The 24,623-nt window shown below is 36.2% G+C and overlaps 1 protein-coding gene across 1 annotated transcript in view; it reads left to right on the forward strand.

The window, feature by feature from the left end:
* Window positions 1-433: 433 nt before the first annotated feature.
* The window catches only part of LOC132544478 (putative ammonium transporter 1), a 32,677-nt gene continuing 8,487 nt past the window's right edge, over window positions 434-24,623 (forward strand). The window contains exons 1-7 of the mRNA XM_060208081.1: window positions 434-596; window positions 17,265-17,354; window positions 19,453-19,680; window positions 20,168-20,274; window positions 21,453-21,590; window positions 21,980-22,207; window positions 23,067-23,109. Coding sequence (XP_060064064.1) covers window positions 434-596; window positions 17,265-17,354; window positions 19,453-19,680; window positions 20,168-20,274; window positions 21,453-21,590; window positions 21,980-22,207; window positions 23,067-23,109 — 997 coding nt within the window. The remainder of the gene's footprint in view (window positions 597-17,264; window positions 17,355-19,452; window positions 19,681-20,167; window positions 20,275-21,452; window positions 21,591-21,979; window positions 22,208-23,066; window positions 23,110-24,623) is intronic.

The raw sequence follows: 24,623 nt of genomic DNA on the forward strand, positions 1-24,623 counted from the left end.
ATTGTTAAAAGTTACCTTCTATTAGAGTCTGACTGTCAACACACATACTGGTTACTCGACATGTGTAGCAACTTTCATGGCTGTACCTTGATCCAAACCGTAGACAGTCACTCTTCTTGTCAGAGCTACTGACACGCACGCCTAACCGTGCGTACGCCTTACCCGACACAGGTCCCACTATTCTGAGGTAAAATTACTTTACTGTACACTGAGATGTCGTGGATGATGTAGCTGTAGGCACTGGACAGTGACCGATTCTGACGAATCAGAGAAACCCATTTTACACAAATTTCTAACAGAGAGAGTATATCTATTTCATAACTACATTTTTATTCATTCGGACAATCAGCACGGTTTTGCAGTGGATATCGCTTCAGATCCTCAATATATCTTATCAATAAACTTGTAGCGTTCCTGGATTCATTGTTAAAATATGTCGATTTCCTATGAAATCAACACGACGATGAACACGACGGACTTACTCGTGAAAATCGCCGAGTTACAAAATATGCAGGCGAGTCTTGTTCACTGGAAGGAATACACAAACGCCAACATTGACCATTTCTTTAGAATCAGCCTTGCCATCATGATTTTCTGTGAGTATTTGTCGGTCTGTCCCAACTTTTCTGTCATCAATATATTAAATACACTTTATATCAGTGTTTCGGTGTAAGTTACAAATGTATTTCTATTAGATTCGGACACACTCGTAGGTTATGTATCGTGTGATGTAGAATTAACTCTTTGTTTATAATTCCTTTATTTTATTTTACTTTTAAGAATGACTTCAATTACTTTACTATATTCATCGCGCTAATAATGAAATGGGGGTTGACATAGGGCATAGCCATGGAATATCACGTGATCTGGTGAACCAGCAGTATAACCAGTTAAGGCTACTTCTAGTTGATGTATTGTTCAGAGCATACCAACTCCGAAAATCGAAGTTTAAGAAAATGTTGCTCCTTGAAAATATTCTAATTCTGGAGTTGGTTTGACATTTTATTTCTATGTAATTCTTATTTTGGTCATTTTAATAGTCAAAGGAGGAGTGCCAGTTTGGGCCTTCTGGTAGCCATGACGAATACTTTTTTTATTTTTTGTCCATTAAAAACTTGAGGTCAGGTGGTAATGACATGACATTAATCTAAGGTCAGCTCAAGGCTTTTCAGTTGTTAAAGGGGGGGGGGGGACGAGTGGGGGATCAAATTCATAATCCATACGGAAAATGTTTTATAATTTTGATAAACAACTAACAACTGTTTTAGTTGGAAACCTAGGCATTTTCAGAAACTCAAATACTGCTATACCTGACGACTGTGTATGTGGTATATACTGCCAGCGAGTCAATGTGATGATTCGTCAATATTCAGGCAGTTGATATTTAGACAATTTAATCCCGATATAACATGAACGTCAAGTAGCCCGACATGGAACTGTATTGGTAAAATAAAATAGGAATAGTATTACCTTATACTGTAAAATAACGTTTCGAGCGTTTGGCCTTTTTCCGTGAATTAAAAAAATCTTATTTCACTGACGCTTGATTTCGTGGATAAAAAGAGATAAATAAATCTACTTCTGCTGATTCTAACAGTCCGTCGGTATATGCACTCTTGAATTAGATATAAGCACTAAATTAATGAAAATAAATACCCCACTAAATCAGTGAAAATAAATCCTCCACAAAATTAATGAGAATAAATCCCCCACGAAATCAGTGAAAATAAATCCTCCACGAAATTAATGCAGTTTTTTTTCATGCTTCTAGGACTCCTAAAATCAGTGAAAATAAATCCTCCTTGTTTTTAAACGAAATTAATTTCAAAAGAACGCCAAGAACCTATGTATATTCCTTTTATCATTATAGGGCATCGATATGCATCTCTATGGTAACATAATTCAACTGTAAAGAAATAAGTGTTTTAATCCTTTTTGTACTGTACTCGGATTCTGACATTCACTTCACCATGCCAATCCTGATTTAATTTAATTTTATAAACTATTATGAAATACATCCTTGTTGCAATGTAAAATGGATATAGCTTAAAGGCGAAACATTTTATTTCATGTAAGAAATCAAGATATTTGCATCCATTCATTCATTTGTATTTCTCTTATACCATGCCCATTTTGTTACAATCAGTTAGAACCCGATAGGACAGTGCTTACAATTATCAAATTTCAGGTATTATAATTGTTCAACTGATTTTAAAAAAAATGAAAAAGTAGAAATAGAAATAACAATTTCATTCTCTCAGTCCGGTTTTCCCCGAAATTTCCGAAACAAACTATTTCTCAAATTTGCTTGGCCTTAAATTATTATCTAGCTCGTGTTCCATTTTTCTAAAGTCACCGTCCCTGAATGGTCTAAGTGATGGTCATGAAGCCTCTCGTTATCACTATATACTCAAACCGTAAAAAGTAGGTTGGTATTATTTGCATATCTATGGATCTAAACAGCTCAATTAACACATTTAACTTATTCTAGTTTGCTTAATGTTAAAAAATGAACACGCTGTAAAGAATCGAGATCTGTTGGAATGAAAGTCAGGATGTTCTGACAAAAAAAGAAAGAAAATCCACTTTTGGATCGCTCTTTCTCTCTACCTCGTCCTCTCTTTCTCCCTTCATCCCCCTCTCTCTCTTTTTCCCTCCTTCCTTCTGTTTAACTGATCTCTAATAGATAACAAAGTGTGTAGAAAGTTAAAAAACCATTTTGCACCGCTCCCATAATCTCCAGTTACCAATACATCACGTATGTAAATCATCTTCTTTACCCTTTTCCCACAAGATTTCAACTAATTTATTCTTATACAATGTTATCAACTTACAACAAGTCGAGACTCTAGTGTAACAGATATATATCTCGTCACAAAAAGGGATACCCCCCACGAGTAATTTTTTTGAGCCCGTACAATTTGTTTGATACCTCCTCGACATGAAATCAGCAATAGATGGGGCAAAAAAAAAACCTTTTTTTTTCAAAACTTTTGATACTGATGGTGATAAAGATTGATTTTAAAACAGGAACTCGAAATTTTAAATTAACATGTACTCTAGTGACTTTACAAAAAAACTGTAAGAAGACAACGGAATCAACATATTCCTTCCTCTATCGGCCATACCTAACCTGGAATCATCTGTTGCGGTATATATCGATAAATATGCTCCTATCGCCGACTTAATTTAAATTCTATTAATATCTCATTACATTTGCAAAATGAATAAAAATTTATCCGATACACATACAGTATAAGTAATGAAGTGCGCTTGTGTGACAATACAAAGGGGAAAATATATCATTATTATACAGATAGAGGAATGTATCATTACTATACAGAGAGAGGAATGCATCATTACTATACAGAGAGAGGAATGTATCATTACTATACAGAGAGAGGAATGTATCATTACTATACAGAGAGAGGAATGTATCATTACTATACAGAGAGAGGAATGTATCATTACTATACAAAGAGAGAGGAATGTATCATTACAATACAAAGAGAGAGGAATGCATCATTAGTATACACAGAGAGAGGAATGTATCATTACTATACGGAGAGAGAGAGGAATGTATCATTACTATACAGAGAGAGGAATTCATCATTACTATACAAAGAGAGGAATGTATCATTACTATACAGAGAGAGAGGAATGTATCATACAGACAGAGAGGAATGTATCATTACTATACAGAGAGAGGAATGTATCATTACTATACAGAGAGAGGAATGTATCATTACTATACAGAGAGAGGAATGTATCATTACTATACAGAGAGAGGAATGTATCATTACTATACAGAGAGAGAGTAATGCATCATTACTATACAGAGAGAGGAATGCATCATTACTGTACAGAGAGAGAGGAATGTATCATTACTATACAGAGAGAGGAATGTATCATTACTATATACAGAGAGAGAGGAATGTATCATTACTATACAGAGAGAGAGGAATGTATCATTACTATACAGAGAGAGTAATGTATCATTACTATAAAGAGAGAGAGGAATGTATCATTACTATACAGAGAGAGGAATGTATCATTACTATACAGAGAGAGAGGAATGTATCATTACTATACAGAGAGAGGAATGTATCATTACTATAGAGAGAGAGGAATGTATCGTTACTATACAGAGAGAGGAATGTATCCTTACTATACAGAGAGAGGAATTCATCATTACTATACAGAGAGAGGAATGTATCATTACTATACAGAGAGAGAGGAATGTATCATTACTATAGAGAGAGGAATATCATTACTAGAGAGAGAGGAATGTATCATTACTATACAGAGAGAGAGGAATGTATCATTACTATACAGAGAGAGAGGAATGTATCATTACTATACAGAGAGAGGAATGTATCATTACTATACAGAGAGAAGAATGTATCATTACTATAGAGAGAGAGGAATGTATCATTACTATACAGAGAGAGAGGAATGTATCATTACTATACAGAGAGAGGAATGTATCATTACTATATACAGAGAGAGAGGAATGTATCATTACTATACACAGAGAGAGGAATGTATCATTACTATAGAGAGAGAGGAATGTATCATTACTATAGAGAGAGAGAGAGGAATGTATCATTACTATAGAGAGAGAGAGGAATGTATCATTACTATAGAGAGAGAGGAATGAGAGAGAGGAATGTATCATTACTATAGAGAGAGAGGAATGTATCATTACTATACAGAGAGAGAGAGAGAGGAATGTATCATTACTATACAGAGAGAGGAATGTATCATTACTATACAGAGAGAGGAATGTATCATTACTATACACAGAGAGAGGAATGTATCATTACTATACATAGAGAGAGGAATGTATCATTACTATACAGAGAGAGGAATGTATCATTACTATACAGAGAGAGAGGAATGTATCATTACTATACAGAGAGAGGAATGTATCATTACTACACAGAGAGAGGAATGTATCATTACTATACAGAGAGAGAGGAATGTATCATTACTATAAAGAGAGAGGAATGTATCATTACTATACAGAGAGAGAGGAATGTATCATTACTAGAGAGAGAGAGTATCATTACTATACAGAGAGAGGAATGTATCATTACTATACAGAGAGAGAGAGGAATGTATCATTACTATACAGAGAGAGAGAGGAATGTATCATTACTAGAGAGAGAGAGAGAGAGAGGAATGTATCATTACAGAGAGAGGAATGTATCATTACTATAGAGAGAGAGGAATGTATCATTACTATAGAGAGAGGGGAATGTATCATTACTATACAGAGAGAGGGGAATGTATCATTACTATACATAGAGAAGAATGTATCATTACTATACAGAGAGAGAGATCATTACTATACAGAGAGAATGTATCATTACTATACAGAGAGAAGAATGTATCATTACTATACAGAGAGAGAGGAATGTATCATTACTATACAGAGAGAGAGGAATGTATCATTACTATACAGAGAGAGGAATGTATCATTAATACACAGAGAGAGGAATGTATCATTACTATACAGAGAGAAGAGAGAGAGAGGAATGTATCATTACTATACAAGAGAGAGAGGAATGTATCATTACTATAGAGAGAGAGGAATGTATCATTACTATAGAGAGAGAGAGAGGAATGTATCATTACTATACAGAGAGAGGAATGTATCATTACTATACATAGAGAGGAATGTATCAACATTATACAGAGAGAGAATAATGTATCGTTACTATACAGAGAGAGGAATGTATCATTACTATACAGAGAGAGGAATGTATACACAGAGAGAGGAATGTATCATTACTATAGAGAGAGAGAGAGGAATGTATCATTACTATACAGAGAGAGAGAATGTATCATTACTATAGAGAGAGAGGAAGTATCATTAGATAGAGAGAGAGGAATGTATCATTACTATACAGAGAGAGAGGAATGTATCATTACTATACAGAGAGAGATGTATCATTACTATACAGAGAGAGGAATGTATCATTACTATAGAGAGAGAGGAATGTATCATTACTAGAGAGAGAGAGGAATGTATCATTACTATAGAGAGAGGAATGTATCATTACTATACAGAGAGAGGGGAATGTATCATTACTATACATAGAGGAGAATGTATCATTACTATACAGAGAGAGGGGAATGTATCATTACTATACATAGAGAAGAATGTATCATTACTATAGAGAGAGAGGAATGTATCATTACTATAGACAGAGGAATGTATCATTACTATACAGAGATATGAATGTATCATTACTATACAGAGATATGAATGTATCATTACTACACAGAGAGAGGAATGTATCATTACTATACAGAGAGAGAGGAATGTATCATTACTATACAGAGAGAGGAATGTATCATTACTATACAGAGAGAGGAATGTATCATTACTATACTAGAGAGAGAGGAATGAGAGAGAGAGAGGAATGTATCATTACTATACAGAGAGAGGAATGTATCATTACTATACTAGAGAGAGAGAGAGAGAGAGAGAGGAATGTATCATTACTATACAGAGAGAGGAATGTATCATTACTATACAGAGAGAGGAATGTATCATTACTATACAGAGAGAGAGATAGGAATGTATCATTACTATACAGAGTGAGAGGAATGTAACATTACTATACAGAGAGAGGAAGAGAGAGAGGAATGTATCATTACTATAGAGAGAGAGGAATGTATCATTACTATAGAGAGAGGAATGTATCATTACTATACAGAGAGAGAGGAATGTATCATTACTATATAGAGAGAGGAATGTATCATTACTATACAGAGAGAGAGATAGGAATGTATCATTACTATACAGAGTGAGAGGAATGTAACATTACTATACAGAGAGAGAGGAATGTATCATTACTATACAGAGAGAGGAATGTATCATTACTATACAGAGAGAGGGGAATGTATCATTACTATACATAGAGAAGAATGTATCATTACTATAGAGAGAGAGGAATGTATCATTACTATAGAGAGAGGGGAATGTATCATTACTATACAGAGAGAGAGGAATGTATCATTACTATACACAGAGAGAGGAATGTATCATTACTATACAGAGAGAGAGAGGAATGTATCATTACTATACAGAGAGAGAGGAATGTATCATTACTATACAGAGAGAGGAATGTATCATTACTATACATAGAGAGAAATGTATCATTACTATACAGAGAGAGGAATGTATCATTACTATACACAGAGAGAGGAATGTATCATTACTATACAGAAAGAGAGAGGAATGTATAATAAATATAAAGAGAGAGGAATGTATCATTACTATACAGAGAGAGAGATGTATCATTACTATACAGAGAGAGAGAGAGAGAGAGGAATGTATCATTACTAGAGAGAGAGGAATGTATCATTACTATACAGAGAGAGAGAGGTATCATTATGTACAGAGATCATTACTATACAGAGAGAGAATGTATCATTACTATACAGAGAGAGGAATGTATCATTACTATACAGAGTGATAGAGGAATGTATCATTACTATACAGAGAGAGAGAGAGAGGAATGTATCATTACTATACAGAGAGAGAGGAATACAGAGTAGAAGATTACTATACAGAGAGAGGAATGTATCATTACTATACAGAGAGAGAGTATCATTACTATACAGAGAGAGGAATGTATCATTACTATACAGAGAGAGAGGAATGTATCATTACTATACATAAGAGAGAGGAATGTATCAGAGAGAGAGAGGAATGTATCATTACTATACACAGAGAGAGGAATGTATCATTACTATACACAGGAGAGAGGAATGTATCATTACTATACAGAGAGAGGAATGTATCATTACTATACAGAGAGAGAGGAATGTATCATTACTATACAGAGAGAGAGGAATGTATCATTACTATAAAGAGAGAGGAATGTATCATTACTATAAAGAGAGAGGAATGTATCATTACTATACAGAGATATGAATGTATCATTACTATACAGAGAGAGGAATGTATCATTACTATACACAGAGAGAGGAATGTATCATTACTATACAAAGAGAGAGGAATGTATCATTACTATACAGAGAGAGAGGAATGTATCATTACTATACACAGAGAGAGGAATGTATCATTACTATACAGAGAGAGGAATGTATCATTACTATACAGAGAGAGGAATGTATCATTACTATACAGAGAGAGGAATGTATCATTACTATACAGAGAGAAGAATGTATCATTACTATAAAGAGAGAGAGTAATGCATCATTACTATACAGAGAGAGGAATGTATCATTACTATACAGAGAGAGAGGAATGTATCATTACTATAAAGAGAGAGAGGAATGTATCATTACTATACACAGAGAGAGGAATGTATCATTACTGTACAGAGAAAGGAATCTATCATTACTATACATTGAGAGGAATGTATCATTACTATACAGAGAGAGGAATGTATCATTACTATACAGAGAGAAGAATGTATCATTACTATAGAGAGAGAGGAATGTATCATTACTATACACAGAGAGAAAGGAATGTATCATTACTATACACAGAGAGAGGAATGTATCATTACTATACAGAGAGAGAGAGGAATGTATCATTACTATACACAGAGAGAGGAATGTATCATTACTATACACAGAGAGAGGAATGTATCATTACTATACAGAGAGAGAGAGGAATGTATCATTACTAAACACATATATAGGAATGTATCATTAATAAACACAGTGAGAAAGGAATGTATAATTACTATACACAGAGAGAGGAATGTATCATTACTATACAGGAAGAGGAATGTACACAGACAGAGAGAGTAATGTATCATTACTATACAGAGAGAGGAATGTATCATTACTATACACAGAGAGAGGAATGTATCATTACTATACAGAGAGAGAGGAATGTATCATTACTATACAGAGAGAGGAATGTATCATTACTATACAGAGAGAGGGGAATGTATCATTACTATACACAGAGAGAGAGAGAGGAATGTATCATTACTATACAGAGAGAGGAATGTATCATTACTATACAGAGAGAGGAATGTATCATTACTATACAGAGAGAGAGAGGAATGTATCATTACTATACAGAGAGAGGAATGTATCATTACTATACAGAGAGAGAGGAATGTATCATTACTATACAAAGAGAGAGGAATGTATCATTACTATACAGAGAGAGGAATGTATCATTACTATACAGAGAGATAGGAATGTATCATTACTATACACAGAGAGAGGAATGTATCATTACTATACAGAGAGAGAGGAATGTATCATTACTATACACAGAGAGAGGAATGTATCATTACTATACAAAGAGAGAGGAATGTATCATTACTATACAGAGAGAGGAATGTATCATGACTACACAGAGAGAGGAATGTATCATTACTATACACAGAGAGAGGAATGTATCATTACTACACAGAGAGAGGAATGTATCATTACTATACACAGAGAGAGGAATGTATCATTACTATACAGAGAGAGGAATGTATCATTACTATACACAGAGAGAGGAATGTATCATTACTATACACAGAGAGAGGAATGTATCATTACTATACACAGAGAGAGGAATGTATCATTACTATACAGAGAGAGGAATGTATCATTACTATACAGATTCACTAGACTATTGCACTTTTGGCTACCTGAGTATTTATTATGCTAACACTTGTAAGAATGAAAATATTTACAAACCTTGAATAGTTCTCTAGCCAAGATGTTGTGTAAGTGGTTTTCAATATATTTATTGAAAACGAATTTTTTCCAAGATTGAGAAAAATGTTATTGAGACATTTTATTGAGTTCCTTGTCAAAACCAGTGCCCTCTAGCGAGATTGATGACGGTATAAAGTAGAATAATGTATCACTTGTAGGGGAGTAGGACTGTTTTAGGATTTTTCAGTCTAAGGTTCATTCATACGAGTAGCGTCCTAATATACGTCATGATAAAGAAATAGGACCGTGTACGTCTGAACAGAAAAATGAAAGACTGTTAGGAAAGACGACATTTTACAAAGCTTTGAAATATTAGAAGATTTTATATATAAGTTACAACTGTAGGAAAATTACCACCCAGAATATATATGTCTATATACACAGTATGGTATATAAAGTAATGGCAACAGTACGGACAAGTGAATTTATCAAGACACAAATATTACACAAATTACATCACATACATAGAACACGAAACAAAACTTATAAATGTAAATCGAGAGTGGTGGTGTCAATTTAGGGGTCTCGATAACCCCTTCGGCTGATGGACGGCTTTATAACGGACAAAAAACTATATGTATTTATATAACGTAAGCAACATATATAACTTATATCATCCGGATAATTTCTAGCTGTCTATTTCACTAGATCTTCCAAGCATCCTTTTTCGGAGATGTCGTGGTGGTGTGATGGTTAGGCAGTCTGGAATTTCGTGGCCAGGCGATCCGAGCAGGGCACAAACATTGTCTTCGCTAATTGTATGAGAATGTCTTTATATATATTTATATAATTTTAACCTCTACAAATCTTGGTGTATCGTCCAAATGAATGATCAGGAAACGTGAACATGTAATGGTAATATTTCCGTTGGTATGAAATTAATGTATAAGGAATTGATGTTACCTGTCGAGACGCAGTTGTGTACAAACTGTAACAACACAATATAGGATATCACATATCACGTTTCTGATTTTCTAATTAGGAGAAAAAATACCAGAACCCGTATTCATGAAACCGATCTCATTTTGTGCTTAAGCCATGTGTCTTGTTTCAGTTATTTATTTTTATTATTATTTTTTTTTTTTTTTTGGTAATTTTTTATTTTTCCAAGATTTTGCAGTACATGTACATAACACAGGAGACACACACACACACACACACACACACACACACACACACACACACACTTAAGTCATGAGGATGATGACAACAACATCATCATCATCATCATCATCATCATCATCATCATCATCATAACCATCATTATTATTAATTTTTTTTTTTTTTAATATATTTTTTATTTATTTTTTTTTAGAAAAGGGATTTGAGAGGATAGATAAGAAAATGGAGGAAGGGAAAGGACGGTAGTTACTGGTAAGTTTTATATAGTATGTGATAATAAGAGACCAAAAAACTGTACATGGAACTTTGTCAGAGACTGGCGATTTCTGAAATTCCTACATGCGTAAAAAAATCATTCTAAAATTTTAATTAATTTTTCCCATTTTTTCCAACCATTAAAACAGATTTCTTTAGCAGTCTGTTCCTTACTATGAATGATATATTTCTGGACCTTATAGCGGTCAAATATAGAATAAAGAAGTGCACTTATATTCAGGGACTTGAGCAGACACCTAGTTCTGTGTATATATTATTTTATCACCAAATTGACTTGTTTGTCGGCTTTGTATAAAGCATTATTGTTATTATTTATCGTGCCAAAAAGTATTGTTTGCTTATTTACTGTAAAGGGTATAAATAAAGCCTCCAAAACCCTATCTAGATTTTGAAATAAGTTTTGAACTTCATCACATTCCCAAAACAGATGCACTATAGATTCTCTATCAGAATTACAGAAGGAACAAAAGGATTATTTACTAATCTTGCTTTAAACAAGAAAGAGTTTGTAGTTAATATGTTGTGCAAGATTCTAATTGCAACCACTGTAGTTTTGAGCTTTTAGTGACTAGATAAGGAAGTGAATAAATACAGAACCACTCATCTTTACTTATATCAAAAGGACCATCCCACTTTTCTTTGCCCTTTGCTTCAAGAGTGGTTTTACTGTTTAACAATTCATAAAATTGTTTTGACTCTTTAATTTCTTTTATAAATAAAAAAAATATTCACTGGTAAAGCAGTTCTAGTTGATGGTCATGTAACTCATGGTTTGATAAACATCTTCTAATTGCTGAAACTAACCCATTATACTGCAAAAAGTTAACATTGATATTATATTCATTATAAGTAAATAGAGCTTTTATGCTTGCATCTTTAACATAAATGCCCTTTTCATGCCAGTGTGGATAAAAAAACTGCTTTACCACCAAAAGTTATATCATTATTGTGCCAAACCGGTACTTACAAAAGTGACTTCCCCTTTATTTTTTTTCATATTTTCTCAGCTCTCTAGTCTGGACCATGCCTGAAAGATATCTTTCCAAAAGCTATTTGTACAATTTTCATGGCTTTCTTTTATATAACATCCACCAAAACACATTAGTCTTCCCAGATTTAATGATTTCTTCAAAAGAGTTTTCCATCTACTACTAGACAGATATAGTCTTCTCACCCAACCTAATTTTAGAGAATCAATAAAATTGCTGATATTGAGCATTTGTATGCCACCAAAAGCATAATCTTAGGTTATAATCTCCCTTTTCGCTTTATCAATCTTACTGTTCCACAAAAATTCATACAAAGTTGTATTAATTGTCTTCAATGTTTTATTGTTTGGATTTGGTAGCGATATAAAGAAGTGGTTAAACTGTGAGATCATTAATGACTTTATCAAATGAACTTTCCCAATAGGTGTTAATTGTCTTCTGCTCCATGTATTAATAAGACTTTTTAGTTTAACTATTTTTTTATCAAAATTAAGCTTCACCATTTCATGGAGATTTACACTAAACTTAATCCCTAATAAACCAAAATTGTTCTTTTCCCCACTGTAAATTTATATCTGGTAGGGATTTGTCTTGGCTATATTTTTCACTCCCAATCCATATGATTTCTGTTTTATCAATATTCATCTTTAAGCCTGAGATATTTTCAAAAGTATGAAGCTCATTTATTGATTCTCGTAAAGACTGTTCAGTACCATCTCATGTCAAATATGTGTCATCTGCATATTGGGATAGTAAAATCATTAATGGACGAAAATCCGCATCTTACACGATGGAGTGAAGTCTGTTTTAGGAGCAGATGAAACTAGGGCATTTTTACGTCACGCTACAGTAGAGTTAGTTGTAATCATACTCCATGAAGATATTGGCTGTCTTGTATTGCTGTAATAGGAATATAGAGATGTTGGAGTGAGGGCGGAGGGCGGGGGGCGGGGGGCGGGGGGCGGGGGGAGTAAATAAAAACCTGAGTTGACTATGATTAGGTCAATCGTAATAACGGCAGGACGCTTTTCTGTTGATGTGACGAAGTAAAAAAGTGTCCATAAAAATGGTATAATCATGAAACTAACACAGACAAGATATAGAAGTTAGGTTTCGTGTTCACGTAAATAACTGGTTTCTGTTTTCACAGACTGTTGGTTTGATACTTTAGACCCTCTGAGTGTTGTAATATCAAAAGAGTTCATCCACACGTGACTAATCTGAATTAATGAGGCTGTTTAGTTCTAACACAAGGTTATTGGAAGGGTACCCGCCTCATTTTCCGACTCGACATTGGAAACATTTTGTGTGTTCGAGCGTAAGGAATGACAAGCTATTTGACAAATATTCATATGTCTAGCTATCTGTCCATACTTACTGTCCATTGTTTGGCCGCGTGATTATAACATGTCGAAGAGACGAGAACAAGGAAAAGAAAAAGAAATATTTATCTAAACTCGATTTTGAAAATAAATCTCAATCTTATCGTCCACAGACATTTGTATCAAAGGATGGGGACATTAATACAAATGAAATGCTAGCTCACTGAATCTGTTTTTTGATTGAAAATCAATGATTTTCGTTTTGGGGGAGGGAGGGGGTATTTTCGTTTATTTCGTGGGCTTTCATCACCACGAATTTGTATTAACTGTCCACGATATTGAGACCCACAAAAATAAATGTTTTGACAGTACCCAAAATTGAATGTAATTGAACATAATTGACTACCAGTAACGAGAGCAACGTCGATCTCATAATATCCAAGCGAGGAAATCAAATTGACTTTTATCAATTAATCATATCTTTAACATCTATTTATAAGCATTGTTTCTATGTAGTAATTATCATCTTAAAAAGAGAATCAAAAATATTTTAATCCGAGTAAGTGTACAAAAGACACAAAAGGAATTGTATCCTCACACTATAATTTGAGCACTAGATACAACAGAGACGAATAATGAATTAAACAACATCATACATCTGTTCCGTCCTTCTAGGACTCATCAGTAATGCTACAACATACATCTGTTTAGTCCTTCTAGGACTCCTCAGTAATGCTACAGCATACATCTGTTTCGTCCTTCTAGGGCTCGTCAGTAATGCTACAACATACATCTGTTTCGTCCTTTTAGGTCTCATCAGTATTGCTACAACATACCTCTGTTTCGTCCTTCTAGGACTCGTCAGTAATGCTACAGCATACATCTGTTTCGTCCTTCTAGGGTTCGTCAGTAATGCTACAACATACATCTGTTTCGTCCTTCTAGGACTCATCAGTAATTCTACGACATAAATTTATTTCGTCCTTCTAGAGCTCATCAGTAATGCTACAACATACATCTGTTTCGTCCTTCTAGGACTCATCAGTAATGCTATAACATACATCTGTTTCGTCCTTCTAGGACTCGCCAGTAATGCTACAACATACATCTGTTTCGTTCTTCTAGGACTCCTCAGTAATGCTACAACATACATCTGTTTTGTCCTCCTAGGACTCATCAGTAATGCTACAACATACATCTGTTTCGTCCTTCTAGGACTCGCCAGTAATGCTACAACATACATCTGTTTCGTCCTTCTAGGACTCATCAGTAATTCTACGACATAAAGCATACATCTGTTGTCAGTGATCCTAGGACTCGTCAGTAATGCTACAGCATACATCTGTTTCGTCCTTCTAGGGTTCGTAAGTAATGCTACAACATACATCTGTTTTGCCCTTCGAGGACTCGTCAGTAATGCTACATCATACAGCTGTTTCGTCCTTCTAGGGCTCGTCAGTAATGCTACATCATACAGCTGTTTCGTCTTTCAAGGACTCGCGAGTAATGCTACATCATACAGCTGTTTCGTCCTTCTAGGACCCGCCAGTAATGCTAAAACACACATCTGTTTCGTCCTAGGACTCGTCAGTAATGCTACAGCATACATCTGTTTCGTCCTTCTAGGGCTCGTCAGTAATGCTACAGCATACATCTGTTTCGTCCTTCTAGGGCTCGTCAGTAATGCTACAACATACATCTGTTTCGTCCTTCTAGGGCTCGTCAGTAATGCTACAACATACACCTGTTTCGTCCTTCTAGGGCTCGTCAGTAATGCTACCACATACATCTGTTTCGTCCATCTAGGACTCGCCAGTAATGCTACAACATACATCTGTTTCGTCCTTCTAGGACTCATCAGTAATTCTACGACATAAATTTATTTCGTCCTTCTAGGACTTGTCAGTGATGTTATATCATACATCTGTTCCTTCCTCCTAGGACTCGTCAGTAATGCTACAGCATACATCTGTTTCGTCCTTCTAGGGTTCGTAAGTAATGCTACAACATACATCTGTTTGGGCTCGTCAGTAATGCTACATCTACAGCTGGTCTTTCAAGGTCAGTACATGCTACCCGCCAGTAATGCTAAAACACACATCTGTTTCGTCCTTCTAGGGCTCGTCAGTAATGCTACAACATACACCTGTTTCGTCCTTCTAGGGCTCGTCAGTAATGCTACAACATACATCTGTTTCTTCCTTCTAGGGCTCGTCAGTAATGCTACAACATACATATGTTTCGTCCTTCTAGGGCTCGTCAGTAATGCTACAACATACATCTGTTTCTTCCTTCTAGGGCTCGTCAGTAGTGCTACAACATACATCTGTTTCGTCCTTCTAGGGTTCGTCAGTAATGCTACAACATACATCTGTTTTGCCCTTCGAGGACTCGTCAGTAATGCTACATCATACAGCTGTTTCGTCCTTCTAGGACCCGCCAGTAATGCTAAAACACACATCTGTTTCGTCCTAGGACTCGTCAGTAATGCTACAGCATACATCTGTTTCGTCCCTTCTAGGGCTCGTCAGTAATGCTACAACATACATCTGTTTCGTCCTTCTAGGGCTCATCAGTAATGCTACAACATACATCTGTTTCGTCCTTCTAGGGCTCGTCAGTAATGCTACAACATACATCTGTTTCGTCCTTCTAGGGCTCGTCAGTAATGCTACCACATACATCTGTTTCGTCCTTCTAGGGCTCGTCAGTAATGCTACAACATACATCTGTTTCTTCCTTCTAGGGCTCGTCAGTAATGCTACAACATACATCTGTTTCGTCCTTCTAGGAACCGCCAGTATTGCTAAAACACACATCTGTTTCGTCCTAGGACTCGTCAGTAATGCTACAACATACATCTGTTTCTTCCTTCTAGGGCTCGTCAGTAATGCTACAACATACATCTGTTTCGTCCTTCTAGGAACCGCCAGTATTGCTAAAACACACATCTGTTTCGTCCTAGGACTTGTCAGTAATGCTACAGCATACATCTGTTTCGTCCTTCTAGGGCTCGTCAGTAATGCTACAACATACACCTGTTTCGTCCTTCTAGGGCTCGTCAGTAATGCTACCACATACACCTGTTTCTTCCTTCTAGGGCTCGTCAGTAATGCTACAACATACATCTGTTTCGTCCTTCTAGGGCTCGTCAGTAATGCTACAACATACATCTGTTTCTTCCTTCTAGGGCTCGTCAGTAATGCTACCACATACATCTGTTTCGTCCTTCTAGGGCTCGTCAGTAATGCTACAACATACATCTGTTTCGTCCTTCTAGGGCTCGTCAGTAATGCTACAACATACATCTGTTTCGTCCTTCTAGGGCTCGTCAGTAATGCTACAACATACATCTGTTTCGCCCTTCTAGGGCTCGTCAGTAATGCTACCACATACATCTGTTTCGTTCTTCTAGGACTCGTCAGTAATATTGATTAAAGTGGTAAAATATAATTCTCAATTCTACCACGTGCAGTCTCAATAGATGGACACATTGTTCGTTGATCGATATCTGAACATCAATCATTAATCGATGATGTGTCAAAAAAAAAAAAACACCAAAGGAATATCAATATACCAACAATCCAATCTCAAATTTAATCAACCTAGGGCAAAATATGAACAAACGAAAGATGTTCATGAAGAATCCTGCAAAAAGAAGAAATAGAATAAGACCAGGCGTTTCGGAAGAGTAAGCCTCTCCTGCTTAAACGATTTTATATGGTGTTTTATTTTTGTCAACACCACATTCGAAGACCTTTTCAGTGCGGACTGTTAAAAGGTTATCGATACCATGCTAATTGTCCCTTGATTAAAAACAAAACTTGTGTTTCCGTTTCAGTGATGCAGGGAGGGTTCGCCATGTTGGAAGCCGGATGTGTAAGAAGCAAGAACGCTACCAATATACTCATCAAGAATCTGCTCGACGCTTGTAAGTACCTCATCAAGACGCTTGTAAGTACTTCATCAAGACGCTTGTAAGCTCTCGTCATTGCTGAAGCTGGTAAAATTAACTCGAGTTCTATGGTTACTCTCCTCGTCTGTTCCATGTAAATTTGTGCTCATGCATGCGAAAGTTTGAAGGGACACAAAATAACACCCGTATTTAGTTACCGACCTCAAAACTGCAATGATATAACAGCTTATTGTTTCAGTCGGTTTGAAATCGTGGCAACGAAATGGACAATCTTCTTAAGATCTTTCACATATTTAAACATCCTAAGCTAAATACATTTACATAAAATCTCATTTTTTCCCAATGTTTGATTTGAAGTTTAATATTACAGAATTGTAATTTTGAACGTGTGTAATTCAAAACCAGCGTATGATATGATAACCTTATAACATTCTTTTTTAATCACATTTCACTACACGCGAGAGTAATATCAGGTACATAGTAAGATACCGTGTAATAGGTATGGTGAAAATTGCTAAGTCGATTACAAATTTACATATTTCAAACCTTAGTACATCACGATCAATCTGTCGCAGATTGAGTCATGCCGGTCAGTTTTACTTACAGAAATAACGAGAGTTTAATCATGATATACCTCCAGCGAGTTCACGTTACTGAACGTTTAGCCCTGTATCTATCGTTATTAATGATGAGTTTTGTGTTACCATGGTAACATGTTGAGAGACTGTTTTTTTTTTTTTTTTTTTTTAGCAGTTGTACATACACGAACAAAGAAAGAATGATAGTTGTTCAAAGAACATTTATTAATGACATATAAAATTAATTGTGAAATAATACAGGATTACAGCTTTCCATTGTCCAGAATATTGGCACAAATGTGACAGAGTATAAACCAAGGACATATAGTAGACAATGTTTTCTCAACAATAGATAATTGTAAAGATGTTGGCTGAAGAGAGGGCTTTTCTCACTAAACAAGGTCCCAGAATTGATAAAATACTGGAGTTATAGACACGTGGAAAACAGGAGTAAATTGCTTTGTGAGTGAAGTTGACTTGGCGCGGGCTAAAATCACTACTAAGGGACATGTGCATCACGATTGGTCCAATGGAAATCGGATGTGAATCTCATTTGTAAAGCCAGTCCCTCCAATGGATGGCATGCTGACCTGAAACACTTATCACGTGCGATATACCAAATGGACAACGCCTACACGTCCAAGGCACACATTGTACCGTTACTGACCAGTCCCTGTGCAGAAAGACATAGATTGTACAAGGGTACTCTATTGATACAAACTAGAATCAAACATATTTTAGAACATTGCTCTTTCTCCTGAAATTCGGAAAATTCGGATATAAATAAATAATGAATTTATAAATACTATCTTACACAAATATATATATTTTCTGTGAAATAAATTGTATTTATATTGATGTCTTCATTGGGACTTGTGAACACTGTCGTAACTTACCGTAGTCGTGTTACTCCTCCTGTCATCGTTTTATAAATTCAGTTGGGAAATTTACGAATTCGTCAATACACAATATCAAATCGTTATTATTGGCCATAGAAATTTCACATAATTTCTGCAAAATGATTAAATTCTGGGACCAAATTAACAGTGTCTGCTCACAACGTGGTAAAAATCTTTATCGAATGGCAGTGAAAACTGTATTTACATTATGTAGATATGTTTTAAACAGACCAATAAATCAGTACTTGTGTCAGTTTCTTTGTTATTTCTGTGCCATACCTTACAGACACGTCATTGGATGTCTGTTGATGTATACAAGTGTTTACATCACTACCAACACTAAACCCCTCCACCCCCTCCCCCCACCAAACCAAATCCACCCAACACCCATCCCACACCCCCCACCTCCAACCCCCCTCCCCATACACACACCACCGACCCCCACCCCCTAACCCCACCACACACACACACCGTATCACCACACCACCCACCCCCACACCCCCACTCCCACCCTCACCAAACCAAACCCACCCCACGCCCTCTTATTCAGAAAGAAGCGGGATTGTTATAGATTTTGCATGCTGCTCAGTTATTTTCTGTAAAACAACAACAGACAAATAAGATATATCTTTTCAGTCATAGCAGGTTTCGCTTATTGGTTGGTTGGTTACGCCTTTGCCATCGGAGAGGGAAACACCTTTATAGGACACACCTACTTCGCACACCACGATTTAAAGCCAGAGTCTTACTCCCTTTGGTTCTTCCATTACGTCTTTGCCGCGACTGCAGCGACAATCGTTTCTGGTGCCGTGGCTGAGAGATGTGACTTCATCGCCTATCTCATCTACAGCTCTATTATAACAGGTGATAGACAATATTTGTCACGAGATTTGTGTTACATACGACTTGCTTTCTCATAGAGCCAGGCTTGATTGGAAACAGTTTTAAGAGGTATACGATAAAGAGCAGGATACCACAGCACCATTTAAGCTGAAGAAAATTACCATAATCAGACTAGCATGCTTTTGACCTTTCTTGTAAAGTGGCGTTATTTGATGTGATTTCATTTCGTAAAACGCGGTTACAATCCTCATACGTAAACATTTGATAACAGTTAAAATAGAAAAAGTGTTTTAATGAAATTATTCCTTCAAGGGAATGAAACTATTCGTTACCTAAAGGTAACTCATTTATATACATATATTTACCTCATCTTCCTTCCTGTTTTGTGAATTATGTTCATCATGTCTCCGAGTATGAATATAAATCTTGCCATGAAGTGTTAAAATGTTCCGTACTTGACTCAATGAGAAAGCTCCCCGTATTAATGGACAGATGTAAATACTTTCAGGTTTTATATATCCCGTGCTTGTCCATTGGGCCTGGACACCAGAGGGTTGGCTCGCTCAGGGCTTCTCGTACGACCATAATGGAGAAACACTGACCATCTTCTACAGGGTTTGTATCAGAGAAGTATGACAAGTAAATGATAACGTTTAGTTCTTCAGAATTAAATACATGAAAACCGATGCAAATAATTAATCAAACTACCCCTTCAAGTAGTTGTAAAATATTACTGTACTAACGCCTTTAAAGGATAACAAAATGCTAAATAGTGATTATTTTTTGTATGTCTAGTCGTACCGTGCTGTCTGTCCGTCGTCCGTCAAAAATATCTGAAACGCTACTTGTCATGAACGACTCGGCGGATTTTGACCAAATGTTGTCACATGCATCTGCATTCTTGGGAGAAGAGTACTGAAATATGTGTAAATTGTGGGTCTGACTCCCATGGGACCTGGTGGCGGGTCTAGACGGTGGATATCGGCCCAATGGGGTCAAAGAGGTAGAAGGGGTGTCGAAGAAAGAGAGCATTTTTTTGAAAATCCATCTTCATCCGTAGCAATGTTAAGACTTTGTACTGAAAAACCATAAGGAGGAGGAGTTAATTTTGTATAAGCTGTCGGTATCGGCTCTCATTGGGTCATAAGGGCTGGGCCCAAAAGAGGTTATTTACCATCCCAATTTGGTCTGAAGTTCCCTCGGGTGAAAGAGTTAATATTGTATAAGCTTTGGGTATCGACTCAGAATGGATCATAAGGGCTGGGCCCAAAAGATAAAATTTACCATCCCATTTCTGTCTGAAGCACCCTTGGGTGAAGGCAATCATTTTTCATGGAATGTTGGTTCCTCTAATCCAATCGTGGAAATAGGTCAAGTTCTTGGAATGCCTGTATTCTGCCCCAATTTTGACGGAAGTATCCTGTCTTGAAGAAGACTCAGTTTTGTATAAACGGCAGGTTTCGTGGCCTGGGGCAGAAGGCACAGGGTCTAAACGGGCAAACAAGGCAATGCTGAGAGAAAACAAGTTTTTGTTCAATTCAATTAAATATAGTTATACATAAATCACGAAAAAGTCTTATGGAACTCTACTTTTAATTTGAATTTATTTTACTAACAGTCATATTTCCCTGTGATGGTGGTTCTTTTTTCGCTTTGGTTTACCGTAATCGCTTGTTCAATTAATGCATTGTACCTGATGTCGCGTAATTGTTTTGTTGTTTCCGATTTTGATTAAGAATTTATGTATTCATTGATATCTTCTTGTCTTTTCCACCATTGTTTCGATTTCACAGGACTTTTCCGGTAGTGGTATAGTTCACATGCTATCCGGCCTCGCAGCATTTATGGGTGCTAAGGCACTCGGTCCACGATTAGGGCGGTATGATGACGTCACTGGTGAACCACGTGATATACAAGGTCATTCGATCGTAGTACGTTTCTGTTTTTGCAAATAGCCCATTTGAGTAATTAACATTAGGTGTAAATATCATAATACTACACAAAATCGGCTATAAATAGAACACTTTTCACAGATCTCTGATCTTGCTGATATTTGCATTTCCATCATCTGCTTACAGTTATCTGCCCTTGTTGGTAATTCCAGCTCTGTTTTTATAGTTATCTGCCCTTGGTGGTAATTCCAGCTCTGTTTTTATAGTTATCTGCCCTTGGTGGTAATTCCAGCTCTGTTTTTATAGTTATCTGCCCTTGGTGGTAATTCCAGCTCTGTTTTTTACAGTTATCTGCCCTTGTTGGTAATTCCAGCTCTGTTTTTATAGTTATCTGCCCTTGGTGATAATTCCAGCTCTGTTTTTTATAGCTATCCGCCCTTGGTGGATTTATCCTGTTGTTTGGGTTCCTCGCCTTTAATGTCTCGGCCGCGGGATCACTGTCCGGAGAGGGTCAAGGAGAGCTTATTTCAAAGATTGTGGTCAATACCATCATGTCTGGCTCTGCTGGAGGTCTTGTCGCTATGGTGATTAAATATCTCAAAGGAGACTCGAAATGGAATTTTAATACAACACTAAACGGGGCACTGTGTGCTATGGTGAGTATCTCATTGTCAGTTAGATATTTAGGCATCAGTCATTCCTTTCCTTAGATTATTTTTCATTACATTTAAAGTGAGGGACTCACAACACAAGGATGTTCTGCATTGTGATCGGTGTGGGGGACCCACAACACAAGGATGTTCTGTATTGTGATCGGTGTGGGGGACTTACAACACAAGGATGTTCTGTATTGTGATCGGTGTGGGGGACTTACAACACAAGGATGTTCTGTATTGTGATCGGTGCGGGGGACCCACAACACAAGGATGTTCTGTATTGTGATCGGTGTGGGGGACCCACAACACAAGGATGTTCTTTGCTTTGATAAAAAAATAAAATGTGTGTTTTTTGTTTTGGCATAAGACTGATTTCGACAAATCATATAATTTCTGAGGGCTCAATAATCGAGGTTATATAAAAAAACTTTTTTTGCGGAGAAAAAATATAGCTCAATCTTTATGCTTATTGTACATTGAACAAATCATGAAGATATTAATTCGTAGAGTGTTCACGTACAGAACAGAAAAAAATCCGCCCCTAAAATTAATGATTAGGAATACAAAGTTAAATATGAACAGTATGGTCAAAATGAAACGTGAGATACATATTAAGTCTGAAAGGTGGTATCTAACAGTGACCAGTAATGTAACCTGTTCTGTGATTGGTTCATTATTGTCTTGTGTTACCTATCCTGTGATTGGTTCATTATTGTCTTGTGTTACCTATCCTGTGATTGGTTCATTATTGTCTAGTGTAACCTGTTCTATGATTGGTTCATAATTGTCTTGTGTATCTTGTTCTGTGATTGGTTCATTATTGTCTTGTATAACCTGCTCTTTGATTGATTCGTTGCAGTGCGCTATCTGTGGATCAGTGGACAGTATACCTACATATATTGGTAAGATGGTGATACTAGGCACAGTAGTAGGGACGTCATAATACTGTTTTCAAAATGTCCATACTTCACTCTTTGTATTTCAATATAATCTTCAAATACTTCATATATGAAATTATCATAGATAGGTTTTTTTGTGTTGAAATCTTCACTCCAAAGTACGATTTAAAATTCACTCTTTGTATTGAAATTTTTACTTCACTTTTTTAAATCTTCACATACTTCACTCTTTGTCTGAAATCTTCACTCCATACTTCACTCTTTGTACTGAAATCTTCACTCCATACTTCACTCTTTGTACTGAAATCTTCACTCCATACTTCACTCTTTGTACTGAAATCTTCACTCCATACTTCACTCTTTGAAATCTTCACTCCATACTTCACTCTTTGTACTGAAATCTTCACTCCATACTTCACTCTTTGTACTGAAATCTTCACTCCATACTTCACTCTTTGTACTGAAATCTTCACTCCATACTTCACTCTTTGTACTCGAATCTTCACTCCATACTTCACTCTTTGTACTCGAATCTTCACTCCATACTTCACTCTTTGTACTGAAATCTTCACTCCATACTTCACTCTTTGTACTGAAATCTTCACTCCATACTTCACTCTTTGTACTGAAATATTCACTCCATACTTCACTTTTTGTACTCGAAGCTTCACTCCATACTTCACTCTTTGTACTGAAATCTTCACTCCATACTTCACTCTTTGTACTGAAATCTTCACTCCATACTTCACTCTTTGTACTGAAATCTTCACTCCATACTTCACTCTTTGTACTGAAATCTTCACTCCATACTTCACTCTTTGTACTGAAATCTTCACTCCATACTTCACTCTTTGTACTCGAATCTTCACTCCATACTTCACTCTTTGTACTGAAATCTTCACTCCATACTTCACTCTTTGTTGAAATCTTCACTCCATACTTCACTCTTTGTACTGAAATCTTCACTCCATACTTCACTCTTTGTACTGAAATCTTCACTCCATACTTCACTCTTTGTACTGTAATCTTCACTCCATACTTCACTCTTTGTACTGAAATCTTCACTCCATACTTCACTCTTTGTACTGAAATCTTCACTCCATACTTCACTCTTTGTACTGAAATCTTCACTCCATACTTCACTCTTTGTACTGAAATCTTCACTTCATACTTCACTCTTTGTACTGAAATCTTCACTCCATACTTCACTCTTTGTACTGAAATCTTCACTCCATACTTCACTCTTTGTACTGAAATCTTCACTCCATACTTCACTCTTTGTACCGAAATCTTCACTCCATACTTCACTCTTTGTACTGAAATCTTCACTCCATACTTCACTCTTTGTACTGAAATCTTCACTCCATACTTCACTCTTTGTACTGAAATCTTCACTCCATACTTCACTCTTTGTACTGAAATCTTCACTCCATACTTCACTCTTTGTACTGAAATCTTCACTCCATACTTCACTCTTTGTACTGAAATCTTCACTCCATACTTCACTCTTTGTACTG

The sequence above is a fragment of the Ylistrum balloti genome, unplaced genomic scaffold (genome assembly GCF_031769215.1).
Source record: "Ylistrum balloti isolate Yb309-2 unplaced genomic scaffold, AGI_CSIRO_Ybal_v1 Utg369588, whole genome shotgun sequence".
Classification (NCBI taxonomy): Eukaryota; Metazoa; Mollusca; class Bivalvia; order Pectinida; family Pectinidae; genus Ylistrum; species Ylistrum balloti.